Source organism: Mixophyes fleayi, chromosome 2 (assembly GCF_038048845.1).
Source record: "Mixophyes fleayi isolate aMixFle1 chromosome 2, aMixFle1.hap1, whole genome shotgun sequence".
Lineage (NCBI taxonomy): Eukaryota > Metazoa > Chordata > Amphibia > Anura > Limnodynastidae > Mixophyes > Mixophyes fleayi.
In genome coordinates this window covers 94613606-94638181 of record NC_134403.1, presented here as the reverse complement: position 1 = coordinate 94638181, position 24576 = coordinate 94613606, and the positions used below count along the sequence as shown (strand labels likewise).

At 39.6% G+C, this 24576-nt stretch overlaps 1 protein-coding gene across 4 annotated transcripts in view; it reads right to left on the bottom strand.

The window, feature by feature from the left end:
• Positions 1-24227, bottom strand: part of ESD (esterase D) — a 38207-nt gene extending 13980 nt beyond the window's left edge. Inside the window, exons 1-5 of one of the 4 annotated variants that reach the window (XM_075199707.1) lie at positions 24106-24227; positions 18388-18450; positions 18153-18223; positions 10859-10947; positions 8501-8599 (exon numbers count right to left, since the gene is read on the bottom strand). In XM_075199707.1, coding sequence (XP_075055808.1) covers positions 8501-8599; positions 10859-10947; positions 18153-18220 — 256 coding nt within the window. In that variant the 5' untranslated portion in view covers positions 18221-18223; positions 18388-18450; positions 24106-24227. Of the gene's footprint in view, positions 1-8500; positions 8600-10858; positions 10948-13745; positions 13816-18152; positions 18224-18387; positions 18451-21009; positions 21029-21093; positions 21193-24105 lie in introns of those variants that run through there. The other 3 variants (XM_075199706.1, XM_075199705.1, XM_075199708.1) reach the window with 3 other exon arrangements.
• Between the last annotated feature and the right edge of the window lie 349 nt (positions 24228-24576).

Genomic DNA, 24576 nt, shown 5'->3' with positions numbered 1-24576 from the left:
CCAAATTTAGGTCCCACGGAGCCACTGGTGGAACAAAAGGCGGTTTATACATGAAGTACACCCTGTAGAAACGTCTGCACCCTACGGTAACGTTTCTGAAAATACACCGACAACGCCGCTACTTGGACCTTAAGGGACGGCAACCTAAATCCACTGTCCAGACCATCTTGCAGAAAAGCCAACACCCTGGTTGAATGAAAAGAATTAGTAGGCACTTTGATCTTTTCACACCAACATATATATGCTTTCCAAATGCATTGATAAATGGTGGATGATGACTGTTTTCTCGCCTGAATCATGGTTTTAACCACGCTCTCCGAAAACCCTTCCTTTCTGAGAATCAAAGATTCAACCTCCAAGCCGTCAAAGCCAAATCGATCTAGGTCCTAATGAAAGAATGGACCTTGACTGAGAAGATCCTCCCTGAGAGGCAGACGCCAAGGACGATTCACTGACATGTCTAGAAGATCTGAGTACCACGCTCTTCTCTGCCAATCTGGTGCCAGTAGAATCACTAGAACCCTTTCGCCTCTCACTTTCTGCAAGATCCGCAGCAGCATCGGAAGTGGAGGGTAAAGGTACACCAACTTGAAGTTACAGTGTACCGTCATATCGTCCACTAAGAACGCCTGAGGATCTCTTGACCTGGCACAATAACCTTTCTACCGTGCGGTTGTGTAACGAGGCCATCATGTATATTTCAGGCGGACCCCACTGGAGGACTATTTGAGAAAACACCTCCTGATGGAGCGACCATTTGCATGGGTGAAGGTCATGCCAACTTAAGTAGTTGTACACCCCCGGAATTAACACAGCTGAAATTGAAGGAACCCATTGTTCCGCCCATTTCATGATCTTTGACACTTCCTTCATGACAAGAGGACTCCTTGTTCCTCCTTGATGATTTATGTAAGCTACCGCCGTAGCACTGTCCGCCTGTATTCAGATCGGCTGACGTGCCAGGAAGGACTGTGCCTGAACTAAAGCATTGAATACTGCCCGTAGTTCCAGAACATTTACGGGCAACTGTGCTTTCCCCGGCATTCAAGTCCTTTGCAATATGAGGTGAAGAATGACTGCACCCCACCTCAACAAGCTGGCATCTATCGTTGCCACGGTCCAGTCCCACACCGAGAAAGGACGCCCCTGTTAGAATGTCCCTCCTCAGCCACCAGAGAAGAGACAGGCATGTTATCTGTGACAACCGAAAGACCTGCCTTTCTAAGCGGGGATCCGACCTTGACCACTTTGCCAGAATCTCCTGCTGGAAGTTGCGCAAATGGAAATGAGCAAACTTCAGAGCCTCGAACGAGGAAACCATGTGACCCAGTAGCTTCATACACTGAAGTACTGAAACACGATTTAGAGATAAAAGATCTTTCAACTGGTGCCGGATCTTACACACTTTGTCTGAAGGGAGAAAAACCCTGTGATAATGTGTTCGACAACAATCCCAGGAACACCATACGTTGGTGCTTTGCTGCCACTGCTAAGAAGTTTTTGACAACCCCTGATCCGCATCCAGTCCCGCATCCCCTAAAAATTCAGCAGCATATTTTAATATGCTCTGCCAGAGGTGCCAACTCAATTCTAGCGACGCCAGACTGAATTCCTGCATGGAGGATAGTGGCCCATTTTTCAGCAGCTTTAACGAACCAAGCCGCCACCATCACCGGGCGCAGTAACACCCCAGACGCTAAATCAATCGTTTTCAAAATTGCTTCACACTTTTTGTCCGTACTGTCTTTAAGCGACGCTTCATTCGGCAATGGAAAAATAGTAGACTTTGCCAAATGTGCAATAGGAGCATCGATACTGGTATGAGTTTCCCATGATCCTACCTCCGAATCTGGAAAGGGATAGAAAAGTTTGCATCATCTGGGAATTTGAAAATTATCATCAGGCTTAAGTCTGGCCTCGTCCCAAATTTCCAACAGTTGTGCAGAAGGAGGGAAGAAAACTGTTCTTTTCTTTGCCCTTTTAAACATGGAGGTCATGCCCTTTTAAACATTGTTCCCCATCCAATATGTTAAGAACCTGTTGAACTGCCAGGATAAGATCCTCAATGCCCTGTCTATTGGACATAACCTCCTCAGCTGTGGGCAAGTCCTCATAGTCAGTATCCTCTAGAACATCATCTCAAAATTCGGATGGATCCGTGTCCGAATCTACTAACTCCTGGACAATAGGCAGACCCAACCATTTACACCGTCCACCTGCCATACTCGAATGGAGCAATTTTTCAAGGGAATTAAGACACTCTAGTCAACCCCTGCACAGACCGTTCCAAACTACTCATCAAAACAGGCTCCTGGGAGAACCCTGGACCACCCTGCAGCAATTGAGACACCTGTCCTGAAGGAATGGCGTCTGAGGACTGCGTACCCGGAGAAGAGAAAAAGGTATCAGCACCTACCGTCCCCAGGCGTGGGTTGTCTCTTCTTAATTCAGACAATAGACTGTACCCCCACAAGATGTACAGCAGATAGAAAACACACAAACAATGAAAAAGATATAAGAAACAGCAAAGACACTCTATATCTACTGATTCTCAATCCCCAGGGATGTGTCTACGTCTGAGTGTCCTGCAGGCAGGGTGGGAAATGGCTGATAAGCTTGCCAGAGCCCTGGAAAAAAACAGGTGAGTTAGTTATTACCTAACCATGGGCACTTAACTCTTTGCTGGCCTGCACAAAATCAGCAAAAAACATACATTTGTAATTGCAGAAAAAAATACACATCAGACCCTGGTGGGGACTGCGCTCCAGCGACAGCTCCCCACTAGCATAATATGCCTCACTACCTGTTTGCACCGCAACTTCTTCACCAAATGCCGGCTGACAAGCTGGGCAACTGAACTGCAAGCAGCTCCGCCTCCACAGCAGTCACAGGCGACCGGAGAATGCTGCCACGGCTCCCGGGATGGCCCGCATCCCATCCCTGGAAGAGGATGGGTCCTGCACATGACTGGATTGCCAGGTGACCCTTTTCCCGGGAGCCCTACATAAATCATGGGAACGGCACTAAAACGCCTCAGGAAATCTCCCTGAAGTAGCCGCGGCTGTCATCTGGTGATCGCTGTGGAGAAATCCTAGCTATTTATAAAAAATAAAACTAAGACTAGACTAAAAGTGCCCTACTCCATAGGCACTAACAAAAAACCCTGAGCTCTTCCTGTGCAGGGGGCATAAAGGGGAGGGGCGCAGGCTAGACAAGTTTTTTAGTGCCATTACTCCCACAGCACCCTCTATACCCCAAGGTGAGCAGTGTTCCCCAACTACTGTGAAAGAGAAATACATGTACTGTACCAAACTTAATTCATACTTAGATTGTATAGATACAGGTGAACAGCGATCTTAGAGGTTAATAGAAAATAAGCTCTGATAACTGGCAACTAGTGGATCAATGCCCATTCCATATACCCTCTATATAGTGTGAGAGACTCTTAAAAATTTCTACTTGTTATCTACATTGCTTGGTGGTTGCCTGAATAGTTTGGCATTTGGAAAGTAGGTATTGTTGTTAAGTTGGGGTGGAACGGTTTATAATGGCTATTATTATGGTTGAATTGTAAGGTGCCACCATGCTCCACATCACCGGAGAGTGGCGAAAACACAACATATTTAAAACAGGGAAATATAAGGTCAACAAAATAAATGCAAACATGAAAGCAAAAATTAAGAAGGACGTTTTCTGGGCTCCCAGGGGATACGGGAGTCTGCGGGGAGGCCGCTTACCCAGTTCGAATCTCTGCGTACCACCCCACAATATCCCAGGCATACATTATCTATCATTTACAGTATCATCATTGAACATGCCTTTAGTAAACAACCCACTTTTGTGAGAGACTGGGAAAGGGAATTGGACTGCTCTATAACCGAGCAGGATTGGAATGACATCTTTCTACGCAGTCAGTCTAGCTCAGTTAGCATACGAGTACTCAAAACGCAGTACAAGGTGATGACTAGATGGTATCGATGCCCCAGTCTGCTTGCCAAGATGGTTCCTGGGGTGTCAAACCTGTGTTGGTGATGTTTGTTGGCGTCAGTTACCCCTCTACATATATGGTGGGAGTGTACAGCACTTTGATCTTTTTGAGATACTGTCCTTCTAATCGCTAAAGCAATAGTGGGGGTTGAGCTACCTAATTGCCCCAAGTATTGGCTTCTAAATGACAATAAAATGACCATCTCCCAATACAAAAAATCAACAGTTAAAAATGTAAGTAATGCGGAAAAGGCCATGATTCCTGTCCACTGGAGATCCCCTAATATCCCTACCATTAAAGAATGGTTTGCACGTTTGGAATTTTGCAGGATTATGAATGATATACTTTATTCATCAATGGATAAACATAGGGAATATCATCTTGTGTGGTTTGAATGGCTCGAAATCAAGGATTCACCACAATACTCCCAGTGGAATAACTGAACCCTTCTACCGACCCCCCCCCCCCAGTCTTACTTTTCCCTCTCATCTCTTACCCATCTTTTATCTGTCCCCTATCCCTCCATGTCTTATAAGTAAATAGTATTTCGTATACCAGATTGATGTCCATTATTTTTCTTGTGTTACTATGCAAATCTTCAATTTATTGTTCGATGCAAGTCATGGATGTTTGTAAAAGCTGTTTAATTTCTAATAAACAGAGATTTACAAAAAGAAAAAAAATTAAAAAGGGCCCTGAGAGCGCTTACATTCTAATTGGAAGTGTAGCGGATCAGAAGTCTTGTAGGTGGGAGTGAGAGATGGTTACTAGAGGCAATGCCCAGGTCAGAGGTAGATCTAAGAGAATGAGAGGTAGAGTATTTTGAGATGATATTTGAGATATATTAAGGGGTGGTGTTGTTGAGGGTTTTGTAGGTAAGAAAAGTGGTGTGGGACAGATGTGGAGCAGCGAGCGAGTAAGATCATGGTCTTGTAGCATTTAAGATGGAATGGAGCGGGCAAACATGATAGGCGGAGGTTGCAGTAGTCATGGTGAGAGATGAGAGTAGATAAGAGTTTTGGTTGCATCTTGGGCAAGAAAAGGCCATAAGCAGGCAATACTGCAAAGTGGAGGCGACAGGACTGGAAGTGAGGAATAAAGCAGAGGGTGGAGTTAACTGTGACACCAAGGCAGTGGGCTTCAGAGACTGAGGAAATTGTGGTGTTATTGATGGTAAGGGAGGTGGTGACCCTGGGAGGAGGGAAGATGATAATCTCTGTTTTTGGACACGTGAGCTTTAGCTAGTATTAAGACTTTTATTTGGAGACAGTTGGTTACACAAGTACAGAAGGGGAGAGGTAGATTTGGGTGACACAGGATGCTGAAAAAGCAAATTAGTTCCCCAAGGGAAAGGGGAGCCTTGTGGGACCCCAACATATTGTGGGAGTTAAGGGGAGGATGTGATAGCGGTAGAAACACTAAAAGAGCGGTTTGATAGGTAGAAAGTGAACGAGGAAAGAGCTGTGGCATAAAGGAGAAGTGACCCTTAGATTTTGCTGTAAACTAGATCATGCATCACTTTTCTGAGTGTAGTATCAGTGTAATGTTGGGGGCACACCGATTAAATCTGCCCCAATATGTAATATATAACAAAAAATATCAAATGAAACATGCAAGATGCATTGTAATAGGACACACAGGTGGCTCATTAGAGCTTGCAATCAAATGGATTGTGTAGTTAATGAGATATGCTGGATGATTTATTTTCTTAATGATATTGGGCCCTACTGGAAGTAATGTTTATGAGACGTAGTAGGAATTCCAAATAGGTTAGCAAAGGTCTCTGGATGCTATGAAATATCTCTGAATGCTATTCTGTCAATACCTCTATCCACTAGTTGCACTCTTATTATAGCCACTGGACGTCTCTTATGATCACATTATATGTAGATGCTAAATTGGAATGGTACTAAATAGTATGCCCAAATTCCATCATGAGAGGAGGAAGATTATTGCATACTCTTGTATCCCTTGCACTAAATCAGCATATCCTAAATGCTCTGAAGCGGAAGTGGAGTTTTCGGACCTTATGTTGCCCTACTCATGAATTTTGCTGAGAAGTAGTATAGTTTTTTTTATTATTATTACATTTTATACAGTGTCACCATATTACAGAGCAATTAATAGAAGATATTTAATTGTTCCCTGTCCCATTAGAGCTTACAAATCATATTCCCTACCACACAAAGGTTAATTTTGTCACAAGCCAGTTAACCTATCAGTATGTTTTTGGACTGTATAATGAAACTGGAGTGCCCGAAGGACACCCATGTAAAACAAGGAGAACATAGAAACTTGACACAGATAGAGAACTGAACCCATGAGCTCAGTGCTGTGAGGCAGCAATGCTAACCAGTGAGACCCCAAGATACATCTGCTCCATTTACTAGATGAAGAGATCTAGCAACACCTTACTTGTATATTTAGATGCAAGACTCTTTTTTTGCCAGTGAAGCAATTACTTTGAGGCAAATAACCATCACAACTCCTTTCACAGAACTTATTAAAGGGGTACTGGAATATGAGAAAATTATATATAAACATTGTGGGTACCTTCATATGCACTTTAAAATATGGGAAGCATTGTGTGAATAACCTCTAAAATTATCCCAGCAAGAGTGAGTTCAGGAACATCAAGGGGCAGGTTCAATTCTCCACGTTGGTCTTTAGAACACGGGGCGCCCACTATTACCGTTACTACGGTAATAGATGCGCATTATTACCGTAGTAAAGTAATTTCAACACTAATTTTTGCTTGCAGCTCCATGAGCAAAAAGCTGTTAAAATTACCGTATTAACAGTAATTATGCGTGTCTCGCGTTGTTCTAAAGAAGGGAACTGAATCTGCCCCCGAGAGTCTAAGTAAACCCTATACTCCTGTAACCAGGCTATAATCCATATAATCTCTGTAATATAGCAGCTAAATTAATGGTATTAATTAGCGCTCAAGTATAATTGTATCTGTATGAACATTATATCATTTGTATGTGTCATTTACGTGATAGCAATATCTATGGTAACGTATCCTTTTATTTTATTATACAAAGCATTTTTGGCACATTTGCTAAATAAAACATATACAAAAAGTAAATTTTCAGATGTACAATACCAATATCAACCACCTGATTAGCTGCAAAGTACCGTATATACTCAAGTATAAGCCGAGTTTTTCAGCACATTTTTTGTGCTGAAAAAGCTCCCATCGGCTTATACTCGAGTCCCACTTACCTGGTCTCCCCCGCTCATATGCGGATGCCTACAGCCTTTGTGGGTGGTCCAATGACTGGCCGCTTCTTCGATGACTGCCCGCTTTGGGCAGAAATAAATGAGAGCGTACAGGGATGAACACACAGGAGTGGAGTTGTTAATCTCCTGGGAGTGACATTAGCATGTCACTGTCAGCCACCATTTTATTGTAGCCCTGTTCATGTGTATTCACTGCACATGGAATAATAAAGTTAAATGAAAAGGAGCCTGTCAGTCACAGCTAAAGACCTGGACATTTCCATCTAGCCCAGCTGGTCAGAGACACATGTGAGTACCCTGAATTGTCCACGGCAATTATTTGCATCAGTTTGCTAAAGATTGTTATTTATATCTGTGTTCACCTTTTAGGCTTGATACCAAGTGAAAAGGATTTAGTGTAACCATTTGTGTACAATTTATTAGGATATGGGTATATATATGGGTATATATTATGTACTCATATAATTTTATTGATGTTTTATTACAATAAATTTTGATATATTAATTTACAACCTCACGTTTGTATTATTGGGAGCCCAGTGTTGCCGATATCCATCGCTGTTTTTTTGTGTTGTTAACAGTTAAATTCTGGGTGTAGAAACCAGGAAGGAGGAACCCAAGAAGAGTGAGTGTAAGCTGTGTGGCTATATGGTACTAGCTGTATATGTATTTATCTAATGCATAGAAGCCACCCCCCAATATTTTTATTTTTGAAATTTACCAGTAGCTGCTGTATTTCCCACCCTAGGCTTATACTCGAGTCAATAAGTTTTCCCAGTTTTTTTGTGGTAAAATTAGGTGCCTCGGCTTATATTTGGGTCGACTTATACTCGAGTATATACGGTATACATAATTTCCCCTTTCATCAGAATTCAGTTTACCATCAAAATAAAGCCATTATTTAAGGAATGGCTCATTCTAAATCTATCCATGACAACACCTCAGCAGTGTTGTCGCTCCTGATGCCAGTGCCCCTGGCGCCCACAAACAGGTCATGCTCACCAAAGTCTTCTGATTTGTCCTTTCTCCCTGTGAACTGCTCACACATGTTTCTTTGGTATACCTGTTTTCATTGAATGCTCAGGAATACTATAAAGTCGATTAAATGGTTGTACCTAATTACCTAGACACTCAACGTACATTACTTGCAAAATTAGAATTTATGATAAGTTTCCTTCACCATGAGTAAGAGGAAAACATAACTATTTCAAGCATTTTACATGTAGACAAACTAAGTTTTAAGTATTTCGAAAATACAATACATACGTGGGCTGGTGTCAGGTGCCACAACAATGAGCCCATGCTCAGCAGCAGCTTGGTGGTAGGCAGCTTTGGAGATAAAGTTTTGCTCTGTGCATGTTAGCCCTGCAAACGACAATTGTTACATATCACAACATAATCTGTACAGGTTATATCCTCATAAAAGCTAGTTTTGTGACAGATTATTGCTTATAGTAATTGTATGAACATATGTGGTTCTGTCAGAACAAATTCATTTTAGAACAAATACCCACTGATTTGCACATGATTATTCACATAAATAAGATCTCAATCTCTGAATTTTAACAGAAATATCGTTTAGAAGTTGTTGATCGCAGAGTACCTACAAATTAAACCCTTGTTTAATCATTAAATATCACAGTATGAATGAGCAGCCAACATTCTACCCCTACACTCAATCAGTAGACATTAACAAGGAACCTAATTTAAAACCTGCATATAGGAAAATAATAAAAAGCAGATATCTTACATAATTTTCAAAGTGTACATAAGCAACTTCTGAGATGTCCAAAGATATTACTCTCATTGACTAGAGTTAGGACCAGTTAATTAGCACGACCCTGAATGTAATTCATGTATTATGTATAATTTGTAAGTTATGCAACTATGATATTAGTTTATATAATAAATCCTTTGATGACACCACCACATAACAAGGCAGAGAAACACCCGAGTGATTAGATTATAAAAGGAATGTTGAAACCTCATATCTGCTCAGAAATACATCTCGAGGAGAATGTACAATTTATCTCTGGAGATCCAGATCTTGTTAAAATCTGGAGATCAGTATGTGCAGTTACTCAAGGAAGGTAATTCAAGAATGAACTTAATACGACAAGCTATTATCTGTAACTTTGTGGAGTCCATAGATACCTGCAGGAAGAAATGTGTATCCTATAGTTTGTTATTTGAGGTTTTAGGAACAGAACTCTTAGAAAAGGGCTTGCTACTTGCAACATTAATAATTGGGATAATATACTGCTGCAGAGAGAGACTTTCCAAGTACCGGATTTAATGAACAGTATGGGAGTTGTCCCTAAGGATTTGAAGTTTTTATTGCGTACAATATCTTACAGTCTATTAATTCCATAGGGTGAATATCAACGCGTACACTGTGATTGAATTGCAGCTATATTGAAACATATTAATTGCAATAATTGATGGGAATTGTGTGTATGTGTGAGAGCATTTTTAGGGCCTCAATTATGATGGTAATAATGATATGTGAAGGAGTTAAAAAATCTTGGTATTTGCCTTAAAAATACATTCAGCATAATCACCAGCTCCAGCCTTGACCTATCTCAAAGACCCTGGATGGAGGCCTAGGACATGGGATAATGAATGATGGCATTGGGAGTACTAGGACATGGGAACACGAATGATGGCATTGGGAGTATTGGCGCCAGCAAAGATGATAAGAAGAACCCATGATAAGAAGAACCCATAAAAGTGACATGAAGAGAACTAACTAGCTTTGTCAGAAGATTTATATTTACTCAGGAAAATATCAATCTTGTGTTTCTATCCTATAACCAGATCAAACGTTTTTTCATGTATAAATGTATGCCAGAATTAAACGAGCACAGTTCAGTATACATCTTGACATTGGCATGTCTGTGTCTTGATTACTGATCTCCTGGTTAACCAGCATCTTATCTCACTGATATCTGAAGGGACTTGATAAAAGAGAGGTAAAATTACCCTAACATATGTATTTCATATGTGTATTAGAATTGATTTTGTTTTTATCCAAACATCTTGCTGGTATTTAGAACTGAATGAATTAGAGAGCTGAATGAGACATTTTGGACTTCTGTTTAAAGTTCTTCTTTTGTTTATGAAAGTGGTGGGATTTGCAGTATATCTCCACAGGAGCATCTGTCTAGTCTGGTTCTCTTCTTTTGTTTGTCTTATACATTGGGATTTTTAAATGATATTTTTGGTTATTAAGATCTTATTAGTTTATATCACACCATTTAGAAGCTGAGCACGTGTATATATTTTTGAATTAGTTATTAGACTATGACAGTGGTTTTTGTGATAAAATTATGTTTTAAATTAGGTGGTTTATTTTTGCTGTCTATGAAAATTAATAATTTGATGGTCTAGAATTTTTAAAAACAAATGTGGACATTACTTTAATCCTGTTGGTTTCAAACTTTTCATTGACAGTATTCCCTTCTCAGCACTATAATAAATAATGATTCAAAGATAATTATAAAGGAAAAACAGCATTACACAAAAGAGGACAGGTTAACATGTTAAAGCTTTCTCTGGCTGGAAGTATACTCCTGGTTATATCCCTAATTCACACCACAAAGGACAGTCCTCAGATGTACGCACCTGAAAGCCAATATACAACGGGACATTTGGCACTTTCAGCTTTAGGGGGTAGATAGATTCCAAATCTCATTTTACACTTCAATTCAGTGCTGTTGAAAAAATAATTAAACATTGTAATGCAAAACTGAGGCAAAAATAAATGTCTGATACCCTTCATTTGAGGTTATGTGTAGAAGAATTGTACCCCTTTTGAGCATTTAGGGCCCAATTTATTAAGGATCTTAACTTAAGAAACTTCTTATTTAAGTCTCCTGGACAAAACCATGTTACAATGCAAGGGGTGCAAATTAGTATTCTGTTTTGCACATAAGTTAAATACTGACTGTTTTTTTCATGTAACACACAAATATCAAATATTTAAATTTCAGTGTGCAAATAAGCTATCAAGTATTTGTGTGCTACATGAAAAAACAGTCCGAAAAAACAAGTCAGATAATATACAAATTATCGCACAATGTTTGCATAATGCAGACAGACTTTCTCAGTAGATAGATAGTTACAATACCTACGCACTATACTATTTTTATTTATAGATATCTAGTTTACAATGGGCTTATTTTTGCAAATTGAAGATTTTTTTTTTGTCACAGATCCGATCATAATTGGCTAAGATTAGGTCACTGCCTAGGATATTACTCTGGGGTCCAATGGGACATGGTCCCTGACAGACTGCTGTTTATCCAATATATGTATTAAGAACCGGTTCTCAATTTTTTTTGACTACCCTGTTCCTGAATATCAGGTGACTTAAGAAACACGAACTTATACCACCATTTTACAATTTTACATAAGATACGGAAAAAAGGCTGTGGTTTACAGAAATTATTAATATACATAAAATTATTGGGGGGGGGGGGGCTATAATTAACAAAGTATGTCCTCCATGCTCCCTTTTAATCTCTGCAGCAGGTTGCACGTTAGGAAGATGGTGCTTCTTTATCACAGTAGACAAAGTGTGACTGACGACTTGGAAGACTTGCTTTGCAGAAATGAACATTGTGGATTGTTCATACAAAAGGGTAGGGCCTGTGATGGCACAGTAGAGTCAAATGGCTGGAGTTATAGTTTATTGATCTCTACCAATTGCCATTTGATAGGTCTGCTAAACCTGTGGGAGGGGCAACCGTGGAGAGGCAGTACTATTTATAGTAAACTGAATTTAACAGAACTATTTATGTTTCTACTAACAAGTGATAGTGGTAAAGCTAATGATTCAACTTTAAAATGGTTCTATGCGAACCAAAGTAAATACAAGCTGGTAACTAACATTGTATTGTCTAATAAACCCAAAAACTTATGAACCTCTTGTATGCTTTGCAATGAAAACTATACATCCTATATACTGACCATAAGAAAAGTTCGTTTTGTGACCGATTATTTGCTCACAACCATTCAAACTGGCCAGATTATTTTTCTAGCATAAATGGCCCTAACAAAAAGGCTGCATCTCAGGACAAATACCCAATGATTTGTACACGTGATTATACACAAAAAATTGACAAGTGTAGAGGTTCAGTAATCTATATATATTTCTTAAGACATTTGGGATACCTAGTTCAGGCATTTCCCTTATACTCCTCAATAACAATGAGCAAAAAAGAATTTCACACGATTTAAAACATGCATTCAAGAAAATAATAAAAGCAGAAAACGTAGTAAAAAACCAGGGCTTGCGCCTGCGCAATATACTGCCCTACTAGGCGCCGCCCCACACCTTGTGTGGAGCTGGGGCATGATCTTCTCTTCTTGGTAGTGTGATGCTGGGCTGTGCCATCATAGTCCGTAGTCCATACTAGCTGACCATTACAAATATAGAGGAGCAGCAGTCGGTAGCTTCAAAATGTTAGAAAGGGAGACCACTAGGTAAATAAAAACACTGCATGAGCGGCATTCAGTGTTTTAGGCGCCCCGGCGAACACTTAGGTTTACCTAATGGCAGCGCCTGTCCTGTACACAAGCCTTCTGCCACTTCCCAAGCTGACATGTATTGATAAGAGTTAGAACCAAATTATTGGCAAAGGCACCTTTCATAGTGGTTGATGGCTTATGTATAATTTGCATACCTTTCCACTATGATATATATATATATATATATATATAATTTATATGTTCTTAAAAACAGGCTAAACCAGCGGTTCCCAAAGTGTGCGCTGCGACTCCCAGGGGTGCCGTGGGTGTGTGGATGAAAGAGGGCACAGAGTGTGGATGAAAGAGGGCACAGTGTGATCGTGAAGGGGCACAGTGTGATGATTTTTGCATATGTTTTATTTAGTTTGATCTTATTCCTCTTAGTATTAGCTGTAAATTTTTCTTTGACAGAAATATAATTGGAAAAAATATAAAAATATTCTTTTCCCCTTGGATTTATGTGTATTATTTTTGCAAACAACTTACTAAGTATTTCTGTCCTGACCTAAATACTTATTATGTTATTTTGACCCAACTACTTATAAAATGGTAGTGTTCTGTTATTATTTTGGAGGGGTGCCTTGAAAAAATTATGGAGACTAAGGGTGCCGCGAACTGAAAAAGTTTGGAAACCACTAGGTTAAACATTAGTCTTTTCTTGGTTTAGCAAAGAGAGGAAGAAAAATTTCTTGCTTAATCTTTTAGGCATCTAATCAATATGCATAGTATTTAGCCCTTAAAAACTGTCAATAAAGCCTGTTATTGTTAATTCATTTGTTGAACACTGCATTTGTACACTGCTGGTATATACTACTACTTTACAGAAAACCCAGTGCTCTACTTTTGATATATAGTACACAAAAATATGTAGGTAATTTTATATACATCTATTCAAAACATCCTTAAAAGTATATTTTAAAGATATAAGGGTTAAATTATATAAGGGACATTTCTGAGATATACTCTATCCCTCACTTACATACAATAGCAAACCGCAGTAACTTTAGTAGTGTTGTTACAGGGGTAATGTGTTTACATACTTCTGTTCTCTACAAATATAAAAACAGGTATGATTAACAAATATTTTGCAATAATAGAAAGCATGTTATCAGCAGAGGTAGGAAAATCAAAGCAAATGTTTTGCATTATTATATTTGATAGCAAAATAATTGTGTAGTAGATATTTACTGCATGGAAGTACAAGAGTAAGCCACCACCACTTCTAAACACAATGGAAAGAATGCAAACAATGCAATTTGTACTTACAGTTCCATCAAGCTGCATCACTTTATAGTTATGGAAGAAGCTCACTTTATTTTCCCAGTAAATTACTAGGGTATTAATGTTTAAAAGTGTCTGAAAACACCAAGCAGAATTCACAAACTGATAACGAAGCTATTGCATGCATTTTAACGATTTTTAGAAATAATTTACTAACACTTAAAAAGTACTTCCAACAAGAAAGTCTGTAGAGACAGTCATTAAGTTAGTGGGGCCAAAGTACTATCAAATGTAAAATTTAAAACATTGTAAATAAGTTAAATAGTGAAACTATACTTCCAAAAGTATCACTTTTCTTATGTTTGTGCATAAAATGTGGTTCTCTATATGAATTTTACGAACTTAAATGATACATTTTAATCTACCCATTTTATATAATTAAAACATAAAAGTAATTTAATATAATTTTATGGAGAAATTTGGAAGTTCTTTAGGAATAAATGTTTGCGTCTTCCACTGATTGTTCTAAATATGTGATGTCACATAGCGCACTGACATACAATGAATAATATCAGGCATAATCTTTGTAGGGGTTCTAATTATGTGCAATGTGTACAGTGATACTTTAGCTATAAGAAATCTGTTTCCATGTCCCCTTAAAAAAAGTCCATCATCCACTGTGCTTGTACAAATCACTTACTTAATATGTGAGAACCAAAAAAGCAATGACAGTATGATAAAGAAAACTGCCATGTTAATGATGGCAATGCATTTACACCTACTGTTTCACTGCTCTATTGAAAGTTATGCTGTTATAATGGGTTAGAGCAGGGGTGTCCAACCTTTTAGCTTCCCTGGGCCACATTGGAAGGCGACAAGTTGTTTAGGGCCGCACATAAAATACACTAGCACTAATGATAGCTGATCATGCAAAAAAAACATAGAAAACATTGCTAATGCTCCTTGTTGTTGCTCTGTGCTTCTATGACATGCTAATGGCTGCTGTCAAACATCAAGTGATATTGTTACAACATTTTTTGAAGGGCTTCAATACAGCAGTCATTAAGACAGGAAGATAAGGTCCGTGATGCTCCAGGACCAGGTGAGTTTATCTCTTCTCTTGCTTTTTCCGTTTCACTGCTGCTGATAGTTCGCGCGGGTGACTCCTATGTGCTGTGCTCCGCAATGGATGTCGGACGTGATGACGTCACGCCCGACATTCACTGCGAGCGCTGCACGGAGGAGACCAGGGAGGGACCGCATGACCACAAGGTAAGTATTTTCTTATCTTTTTTGCAGGTTTTTTTTTTCATTAACAGCGCTGCCCCCTTGCCACAACCAAAACCCCTGCTGGGCCACATTTACAGGTATGCTGGGCCGCGGGTTGGACAACCCTGGGTTAGAGCATTAAAATTTAGATGTAGATATGTGATTCTACTTAAGGGTTAATGACCATGCATTACACAACATGCAAACAGAGATCATCAGTCAACTTGATTTTCAACCCTGAAAGATCAAATCCAATTTAATCAGATTTAATACAGATTGTATCATTAAGGATGGGGTTACACATTGTACAATGGTCAGCCAATGTTTGTTAAAAAGCACCAAACTGGTTCATCAAAACTGCAGGTGTGGTCAGCAGCAGTTGTGGAGAATTGATCAACAAATCTTCCCTATATTGGTAAAATAAAAGTAATAAGGAGAATCCTCTTAAAGTAAAGTTATTCCTTTTGGGCACTAATATTGTATGTTGTTCAGAAATACTATTTAAGTCAAAATGCAGTGAGTGTGTCATAAACAGACAGTAACATATGCGGGAATGCAAAACATTTCTATATGGACAAATATTCAGAACTGTCCCCCTCATAAACATCAATGATCACGACCACATTCTCTTCACACTTTTGTTATTATGGCTGGAAATGTGCATGGTCATCTCTTCAACATCCAGCCTAAAGCTGGGTACACACTACAGGTTTTTCATCCAATTATCTTGCCGATCACATGGTAAATGACCGTTTCCTCAGACATTACATTAGTGTATACGCTCCCATGATCAGGTTTTATTGTACCAAAGCACATGATATAGTTTTATTTGATTTTATAAACTTCTTCAAAATCACAATCAACGATGTTGGGCAAAAGTGTGAGTGTGTATACACGCACGGCCACCAGTGTAGGCAGATCTCTATAGTGTGTGCAGAGTCACGATCTTTTCAGCAGATGGCAATGACAGATGAAGAAGCACAGATCTGAAGGTAAATCGTGCAGGTGAATCTGCATGCTCATCGGGACTTTCAGTCATTGGTAAAATTGCGACAGAAATCGCATTGGAAGTAATTTTCTGTAGTGTGTACCCAGCTTAATAAAACTTAAGAACCAACCTTTACATTAATATCAGCTTCCCAGTTTTTCCTTAGAATACGAGGTATGTCTATTAAATAACGAGACTGATTAAATAACTTACCTTCATTTATTGGTATTACAAATTTAATGTTTGTCCCCTTAAATATACTCCCCATTTGCACTAATACATCACTGTAGTCTTGTTTTCCACTGGTCAAATGCATGGAACAAATCAATTTCCGTCACTTGTTTCAATATGTCTGCCGTTTTCTTCTTTACAGCATCAACTGACTCAAAATGTGTCCCTTTAAGCATTGATTTAACTATTGGGAAAAGATAAAAATCGCAAGGTGCTAAATCGGGCGAAATGGAGGATTGTCAAGTGTAGTAATGTGTGTGTCAGTCAAAAACTGCTTCACAGAAAGTGCTATGTGAGCAGGCGCATTGTGCTGGTGAAGAAAGAAACCATTTTTCCAAAGTTGCAGCCGTTTCTTTCTGACTCTCTCAGCTTTTTCAAAACTTCCTTATAATAATACCGATTAACTGTTGTGCCTGCTGGAACCCATTCTTCCAATATTACACCCTTGAGATCGAAAAAAACAATGAGCATCGCTTTGAATTTTGATTTGCTTTGACAATCTTTTTTCATTCTTGGTAATGACGGTGTTTTCCAGTGCATTGACTGTCTTTTGGTTTCAGGATCATACTGGAAGATGCAGGTCTCATCACAAGTAATTACTTTATGAAACAGGTTTGGATCTGTGTCAAGGCGATCACAATGGGGTGGATGTACTAAGGCGACCGAAATGTGCGAGCTGCTATGTAATCGGGAGTTAACCAGGTTCCTAAGTTGCTAAAGAGAGATGGGTATGTCACCTTACGCTCAAACACATTAGTGAGGGGGTGTATGGAATAGAGATGAATGAAGTGAAATGCTCCCCTGAGAGAGAGGATGGTGGGTGTGATAGGGGAATCAAAACAATGTGAAATAACAGTACACAATATGCAATAACAATATGCAATATTCGATCTGTGTCAAGTTGCTGCAGAATGTCAACACAACATTCCTTGCAACGTTCTTTTTGCCCTGGTGTGAGAACCCTTGGGACCATCTTTGCACAAACTTTCATCATGTTAAGATCCTCACGCAAAGTTTTCCATACGGTGTCTTTGTCAATGTTCACGGATTCAGCTGTCATTCGAACACTGAGTCGGTGGTCTTTTCGAACAATCCGACTGATTTTTTTCTACATTTTCTTCGGTTCTTGAAGTGCAGGGTCGTCCAGGGCTTTCATCTTCTTCGACATTCTCACGTCCCTCGCTAAATCTTTTGTGCCACTCAAACACACGTGCACGAGACAGACAGTCATTCCCATAGGCCGCGGTAAAGATTTGAAAACAATCTGTTGGTGTTTTGTGCAATATTACTAAAAATTTCAAATTGACCCGTTGTTCAACTTTTAAACTTAGCATTTTTTCGGCACTCTACAGAAAACACAATCAAACTAAATGGCAACTCACAATTAACTGAACGTGTTGCAGCTTGTCGGACTGGTTCAAGGTTGCTACGTATGCAGTTATAACAGAGTCCCTTTAGGCGACATACATGTGAACTCCACAAGTGTTGCAACAGAACAGTACTTGCGCTGCACTTTTGACCTTTCATAAATAACCTTTTATGTCTGTACAGTATCAACAAACGTAAAAAAACAGACCAGTTTAAATTCAATGACGTTCCTTCTAATGACTAAGGTAGAAAACATAACTATTGTGGTGACTTTGGTTGTAGTGATGGCTTAAGAGGACATGTATTTACCTGTCATGCTCAAACACTTTCTGGAAACCCTCAAAGCACTTATTGCTAGAAATCTGTTTCAATGCCATATTCTGTTGAAAATAAAAAGATATAAATTATTTGTATATAACTATACATTATAAAAATGAGGCACACGACAGCAAAGCAGTTATCGTTTACTCAAGGGGATACATGGGTTGGGAGGGTTAAAGCAAAGGTCTTTGTAAGTTACGGAACACAAATATAACTATCTTACCAGTAATGTCCTGTCTACAGTACTGTAAGCTGATTTGATGACACTTTTATGCTTCTGTAAACACTATGAGAAAATACAAAACGAATAATATGTTAGTTTAATGTATTAAAAAAAAAATTACACCTTGCCTTCCTCTAATTCAGCAGTACTCACTATGTGGCTCTCCTCTGTCGTCATTGTGACCTCTCATAAAGTTGTTAGTCTTGTGCATTTTTAAATGCATAAGGCTAATCTGACTGCAGCACAGTCTCCTCAAAGATTCAGACGTCAGGCAGAATGCCATGCTCATAGGGGGGTATTCAATTGACCGCAAGTTTTTTTTTCCCGCCGCATTAAAAAAACCAAATCACACGCGGGTTTTTAACTGCTATAGCGACCGTTTTTAGTTAACGCATCATGAAAACTTGTGCAATTCAATTGAAGAATAGGGAACGCTACCCCCACGTGATAATCATTGTGTTTGAGAGTTTTTAGGGGCGTTTTAACGCGGTCATGTAGAACACAAAAAAAAGGATTTGCATACATTAGATTGCATTACATAATTCAGTTGATCATATCTACATTACAATACTTTCTTTAGCATATTTTTTTATTTAATTATTTTTTTAATATAGAATCATCTATACCATGTCAAAACACATTAGTACATACATATTTGTACCAAAAACATAAATATATATTTTTAATTATTGATTTTTATTCCATTATTTTTTCCTAAGAAAATCAACATGTTAGGCATTACTGATAAACATAGTTTATCTTTTTTTTTTCATTATTACATGATTTCAAATAGTTTTCTTTTATTTTGTATTACACCCCAAAGAGGTGCAAGATAAAACAGCATATTGGCCTGTATAAGGCGCCGCGATAAAAAACAATTGAATAGCTTTTAACGCGGCTGCCTCTCGCACACCCTATACTTTCAATAGACCTTCTACTGGAGCGCGAGAGGACCGTTTCATGAAAGAAAAACTGAGCGTTAAAAATAGAATTGAATCGCAGGTAAAGTTAACCCGCTCGAAAATGATAAAAAAAAAAAAAAACAGTGTTAAAATGACTTAACGCGGTCTTAAAAAAAAACTTGCGGTTAATTGAATACCCCCCATAGAGAAAGTGTTATATACCTCAATTCCTGTCAGAGGGCGCAACAGAATGGCAGGGATATGAGGGGGGCAATGGCAGGGATACAAGGTGGTAAATAACAAGTTTAACGTGGTATTCTCAACTCCATGAAACAGTAGATTTAGTTAAAAAGTAGTACTAACAAAATGGTAATAATATACACTTATTTTTCTTTTTACATGCACACAATTGAATTAGGTGAGGTCAACTTGCACTTGTTATTGGCTCTTGAAAAAAAGTGAGTTTCACATCTCTATTCTTTAGACATTAAGCTAACTTTAATTATATAGATTAAATAATATTTCATGCATCAACAGTTTACATGATCTATTAATCTAACCCTAGTTAAAAGTAGTAAATGTGTAAATATAACATTCATCCTGTTACAATAGCAACCATAAATATCCTTAAGGGCAAGTAACCATATACAAAAACGCACACCCCTTTCTCTGCAGTCATAGAATCAGAGGATTTTTAAAAGAAGGGTTCAACTATTTCTGTTTGCCAAAATTTTCAGAAATCTCAAAATATGTATAGTCTAAAATTTCAATGCGTGTTATATAGCAAACAAACATTTATATATACAGCTCTAGAAAAGTCTACAACTCACATTGCCATGCAAAGAATTGACTTTGAATGTAACACTATTTTAAAGAAAAAGAATTTGCAGTTTTGCTTATATTTGTATTGTAAAAAGCTAATTTAGTATTTCTGACATCTTTAAAGTGTACCCACTTCCCTACTAACCAGTTAGATCTCGACTAGGATGACAGTACTCATAGTTTAACAGTGCTCCATACAAAAAGAAAACTCATTCTCTCTTCCAAGTGATATTGGCATAGAGGAAATAGTTCACCATAAAAAAAAACTTATAATTACAGTTAAAATCTAGAACACTGACAAGTCAGTATTATATATTCTCTGACAAACTAGATTGCACAAACACCAAAGAGACACACAACATACCGTATCTTGCAATGTTTTATTTCTGTTTTTGTTATCAATTTAAAAGTAAAAGTCACTTTTCAGAAAATAGGAGCAAAACCACATTTTATGGCTCCTCTGAATGAATAGGAGATTCTCACTAATCAGTAGCAGTAGTGATGAGTGCAGCTATATTTAGTTCTGGCCTACTCCACAATAAGTGACACTGACAGATAACTTTACACTACTGACACTCATTAACCAGAACATAAAGTGTGGCTCAGAGGTAGGTGTGTGCTTGATATAAGGTGTAGGTCAGCAGTGTGACTCTTAAACTGCTGGAGAACTACACTTTCCAGCAGATCATACCAGCTGACGTGCTGGGAGTTGTAGTTCCACAATAACAGGGGTGTGTCTCTCGTAGACACACATATATGTATACAGTCGTAAGATCACATAACTTATCACTATATGCACAGACATTTTACTATGAGAGACGCATTGTTAGCACAGTGCCTGTCAGGTATGTACACACTGCCAGTACCATGTAACGGGCTCCTCAGTAATACCCAGTACCATGTAACGGAGCTCCTCAGTAATACCCAGTACCATGTAACGGAGCTCCTCAGTAATACCCAGTAACATGGGCTAGTAACTGACCTGCAGCACAGCAGCACTTCGGAGCAGCACTAGCATTCAAACAACAAGTAAACGCGGGATAGATAGGACGCAAGTTCCATACAGCCCTGCCTCATACCACACTGACCTCTACAGGTTAGGAGGAGTATCGGCCCTCCAGTTATCCTTTCATAATGATATTTTCATATATTGGATAGCGAACTGTTTGGAGTCTTTTTGGACCTTATTTATGAAGCGAGTTGAATGAAATGTTTTCATTTTTCTCTGCTCCATCGGGAGGTTTTTGCAACCGGAAAATAAAAAATGTGTCCCATTACAAGTTTATGATGATACCCGATCTCCTACTGCTGATAGCTGTTGCAAAAATCCTTTTGCAGAGTGGCAATGACGGCTGCCATATAGCAAGGGTGCCAGTAGAAATGTGCTCTCTTCATACCTTTATGTTCAATCATCTCACTCTGCAAAATGATATTTAGTCTTGCACCTGCTCCATAAAACTAGACGAACCTGTGCGTCTATTAAAGTATATTACTACTAGTTATTTAATGTACATTGAGTTAACGTCTACCGGTACATTTTAAGTCAAAATATCTCGAGAGTTAATGTAACTGTTAAAATGTTCAGTGCTAATACCTTTTATCATTGCACTTGTACCTTAATGATTGAACACGTAATACCATCTTATCTAAAATAACGACACGGACACCAGATATAAGTTTTGGCAAAAAAAGGGGCGTATTTATTTAGTGGAAGAATTTTATTTTTAAAACTCTGAATGGCGACGAGAGCGAAGCATTCAGCTAATGACTGTCACTCACCAGACGGTTAGTGCCTCTGGTCTGGTGCGTGGCTCTCTCTCGTTCCTGCCGGCGCCTGTCCTGGGCCGCGGCCGTCCGCCATCTTGACTGGATTGCGCATGTGCAGGACTCTTGAACTTTAAACCTTGCTTTTAATCCTATTGGTGAATCAATCACCACTCACTATTTAAGGCACCTGTGTCCTTAGTATCGTTTCCTGTTCTTGGTTCTCATTCCCTTGAGACTCCTAGGTGTTTCCTGTGTTCTGCTCGTGTGATCGGTTTTGCTGTGGACAAGTCCTCTCTGCTCATCCGTGGTAAACTTGCCCGCTACAGACTACCTCTACTCCACTGCATACCTGCACCTGGACAAGCCTGCTCTGCTCATCAGTGGTAACGTACCCGCCACAGACTATTCGCTATTCAGTTGCTTGCCTGCATTTGGACAAGTCTCCCTGGCTCATCAGTGGTATACTTGCCGCTACAGACTACCCGCTATTCCGCCACCTACCTGCACCTGGACAAGTCTTCCCATCACCGCAGTGGTACAACTTGCTATCCGCAGACCACTGACGCTCCCGCTACCTACCTGCACCTGGACAAGTCTTCCCATCACCGCAGTGGTACAACTTGCTATCCGCAGACCACTGATGCTCCCGCTACCTACCTGCACCTGGACAAGTCTTCCCATCACCGCAGTGGTACAACTTGCTATCCGCAGACCACTGACGCTCCCGCTACCTACCTGCACCTGGACAACTCTTCCCATCACAGCAGGGGTAAAACTTGCTATCCACAGACCACTGAGTCTCCCCGCTACCCTCCTGCACTGACATGAGTCTTCACTGCACATCAGTTGTTATACCTACCTCCGCATTATTGCTGCAAGTCACTGACTCTCCTGCTGCATAGTTGCAAGTCGCTGACTCTCCTGCTGCATAGCTGCAAGTCGCTGACTCTCCTGCTGCATAGCTGCAAGTCGCTGTATCTCCATTGACATTTCTTATCCTAAGTTGTGTTACTGTTCCAACCATTCACCATACTGCCCAGAGGATCGCTGTGATAAACTCCGCCCCTCTGGTAAGCATAATCACACCTGGTGAATTCTGGGTAGAAACTCCTAGTGCCCGTGACAACGACTAAACTTTAAACCAATACAGCGTAAGGTGAAACTCAATACCACTGTCCTAAGACTTTACGGATCCCAAGTCTTTACGATTGGTCGGTACTAAACTTGGCGTTATCGTGACTGCCCCCTTCTGGACTCACATTGTATACGACAGGATATCCTCCGCCCCAGAGGCCAAGAGTCAGGTTACTGCAAAAGGGGCAGTGACGTGCGGCCAATTAAACGGTAGTACCTTCAATTAGTCGCTGACTGCATCGCTCTCCTACCCACTGCGCCTTGTCATAAGACAAGGACTTAAATTTAGTATAACCAGCTTATGCCGTGCGGGAGGGAGGTATCTGAAATCCAGGACTAAGAGAGCCAGCCCACAGCTCCAAGGTCATTTATGCCCTCCTGGAAAACCACTCCCCCAGGAGTGATAGGCTGGCTGCCACAAATTGTTAACCCCTAATGTCAGTGCAGATGAAGTATAGCACAAAATTTTAATTGCCCTCAGCTTAGGGCTTCACTTAAACTTATTGGCAATGGACAATCACTGACTTTTTTTCATATGTGGGAGAAAACTTGCCCTTTTTTTCATATTTTCACAAAAGTACTGATTTCTTTTACAATTAATTTCCCATACTTCTACACCTGAATAGGTAATGGCTCTAATTACAAGAAAACAGTTTTGCACTAGTCAGCGCATTTAATTACTGTGTTATACCACAACCTATTGCTATTATATACTTCATTCTTGCTAACTTTTCCGCTTTGGCTTCAAGGAGGTCCAGGGGGAGGTAGGCGTGCAGGGGCGGGGCTTGACTAATCACATAATTTTGGCCCCATCCTCTAAATGTTTGTCACAATTTTGGCAAATTACAGCAGGGGGGGCTAAGATGACACAATATTTGCGTCACTAAACCCCACCCCCACCACTTATCTATTGCAGAGGCGAGAACCGGGAGGTTGCCCTGCACTCCCAGGGAGTCTCCCAAAAATGCGGGAATCGTCTGGACATTCCGGGAAAGTAGGCAACTATGCGTTAAAGGAAAGCAGCTAATGGATCTCTAGAGACTGACGTGTCTTTTACATTTGTGTCTCCATTACTGAAGTCATGTTGTCTTACCTGTCAGTCTTTGATTAAATCTTGGTCTCCATGAAACTGGCCAACCATGTCTTATGCTGGCTCGGCATCAGGGAGAATGCCAGACTCTTCAGGAAGTGAGGGAGATCACCCCTATTTCAGGGAGTCTCCCTGACATTAAGGCAGAGTTGGCAAGTATGGTGTTACATTAGCACAGGGGCAAGATAAACTATACCTGACTGTAAAGGAGCAACTTCCTGTCTGGTAAGTAATAGCTTCCTCCCTGTGACATACACATTCTATAATATGCAGATATATAGATACTGCAAAAGCACAGAGGTGCATAGACTGCATAAAGAAATATACCCTGGATTAACAATAAAATGCACACACCTGCACACATACATGATAATTAGTTACTCATACATGTACTTTTTAATTTACACCTTCCTCCCCTGTAACTCATGCTTGCATTGTGGAGCATTCACTTTTATTGGTTGCTACACCATACCA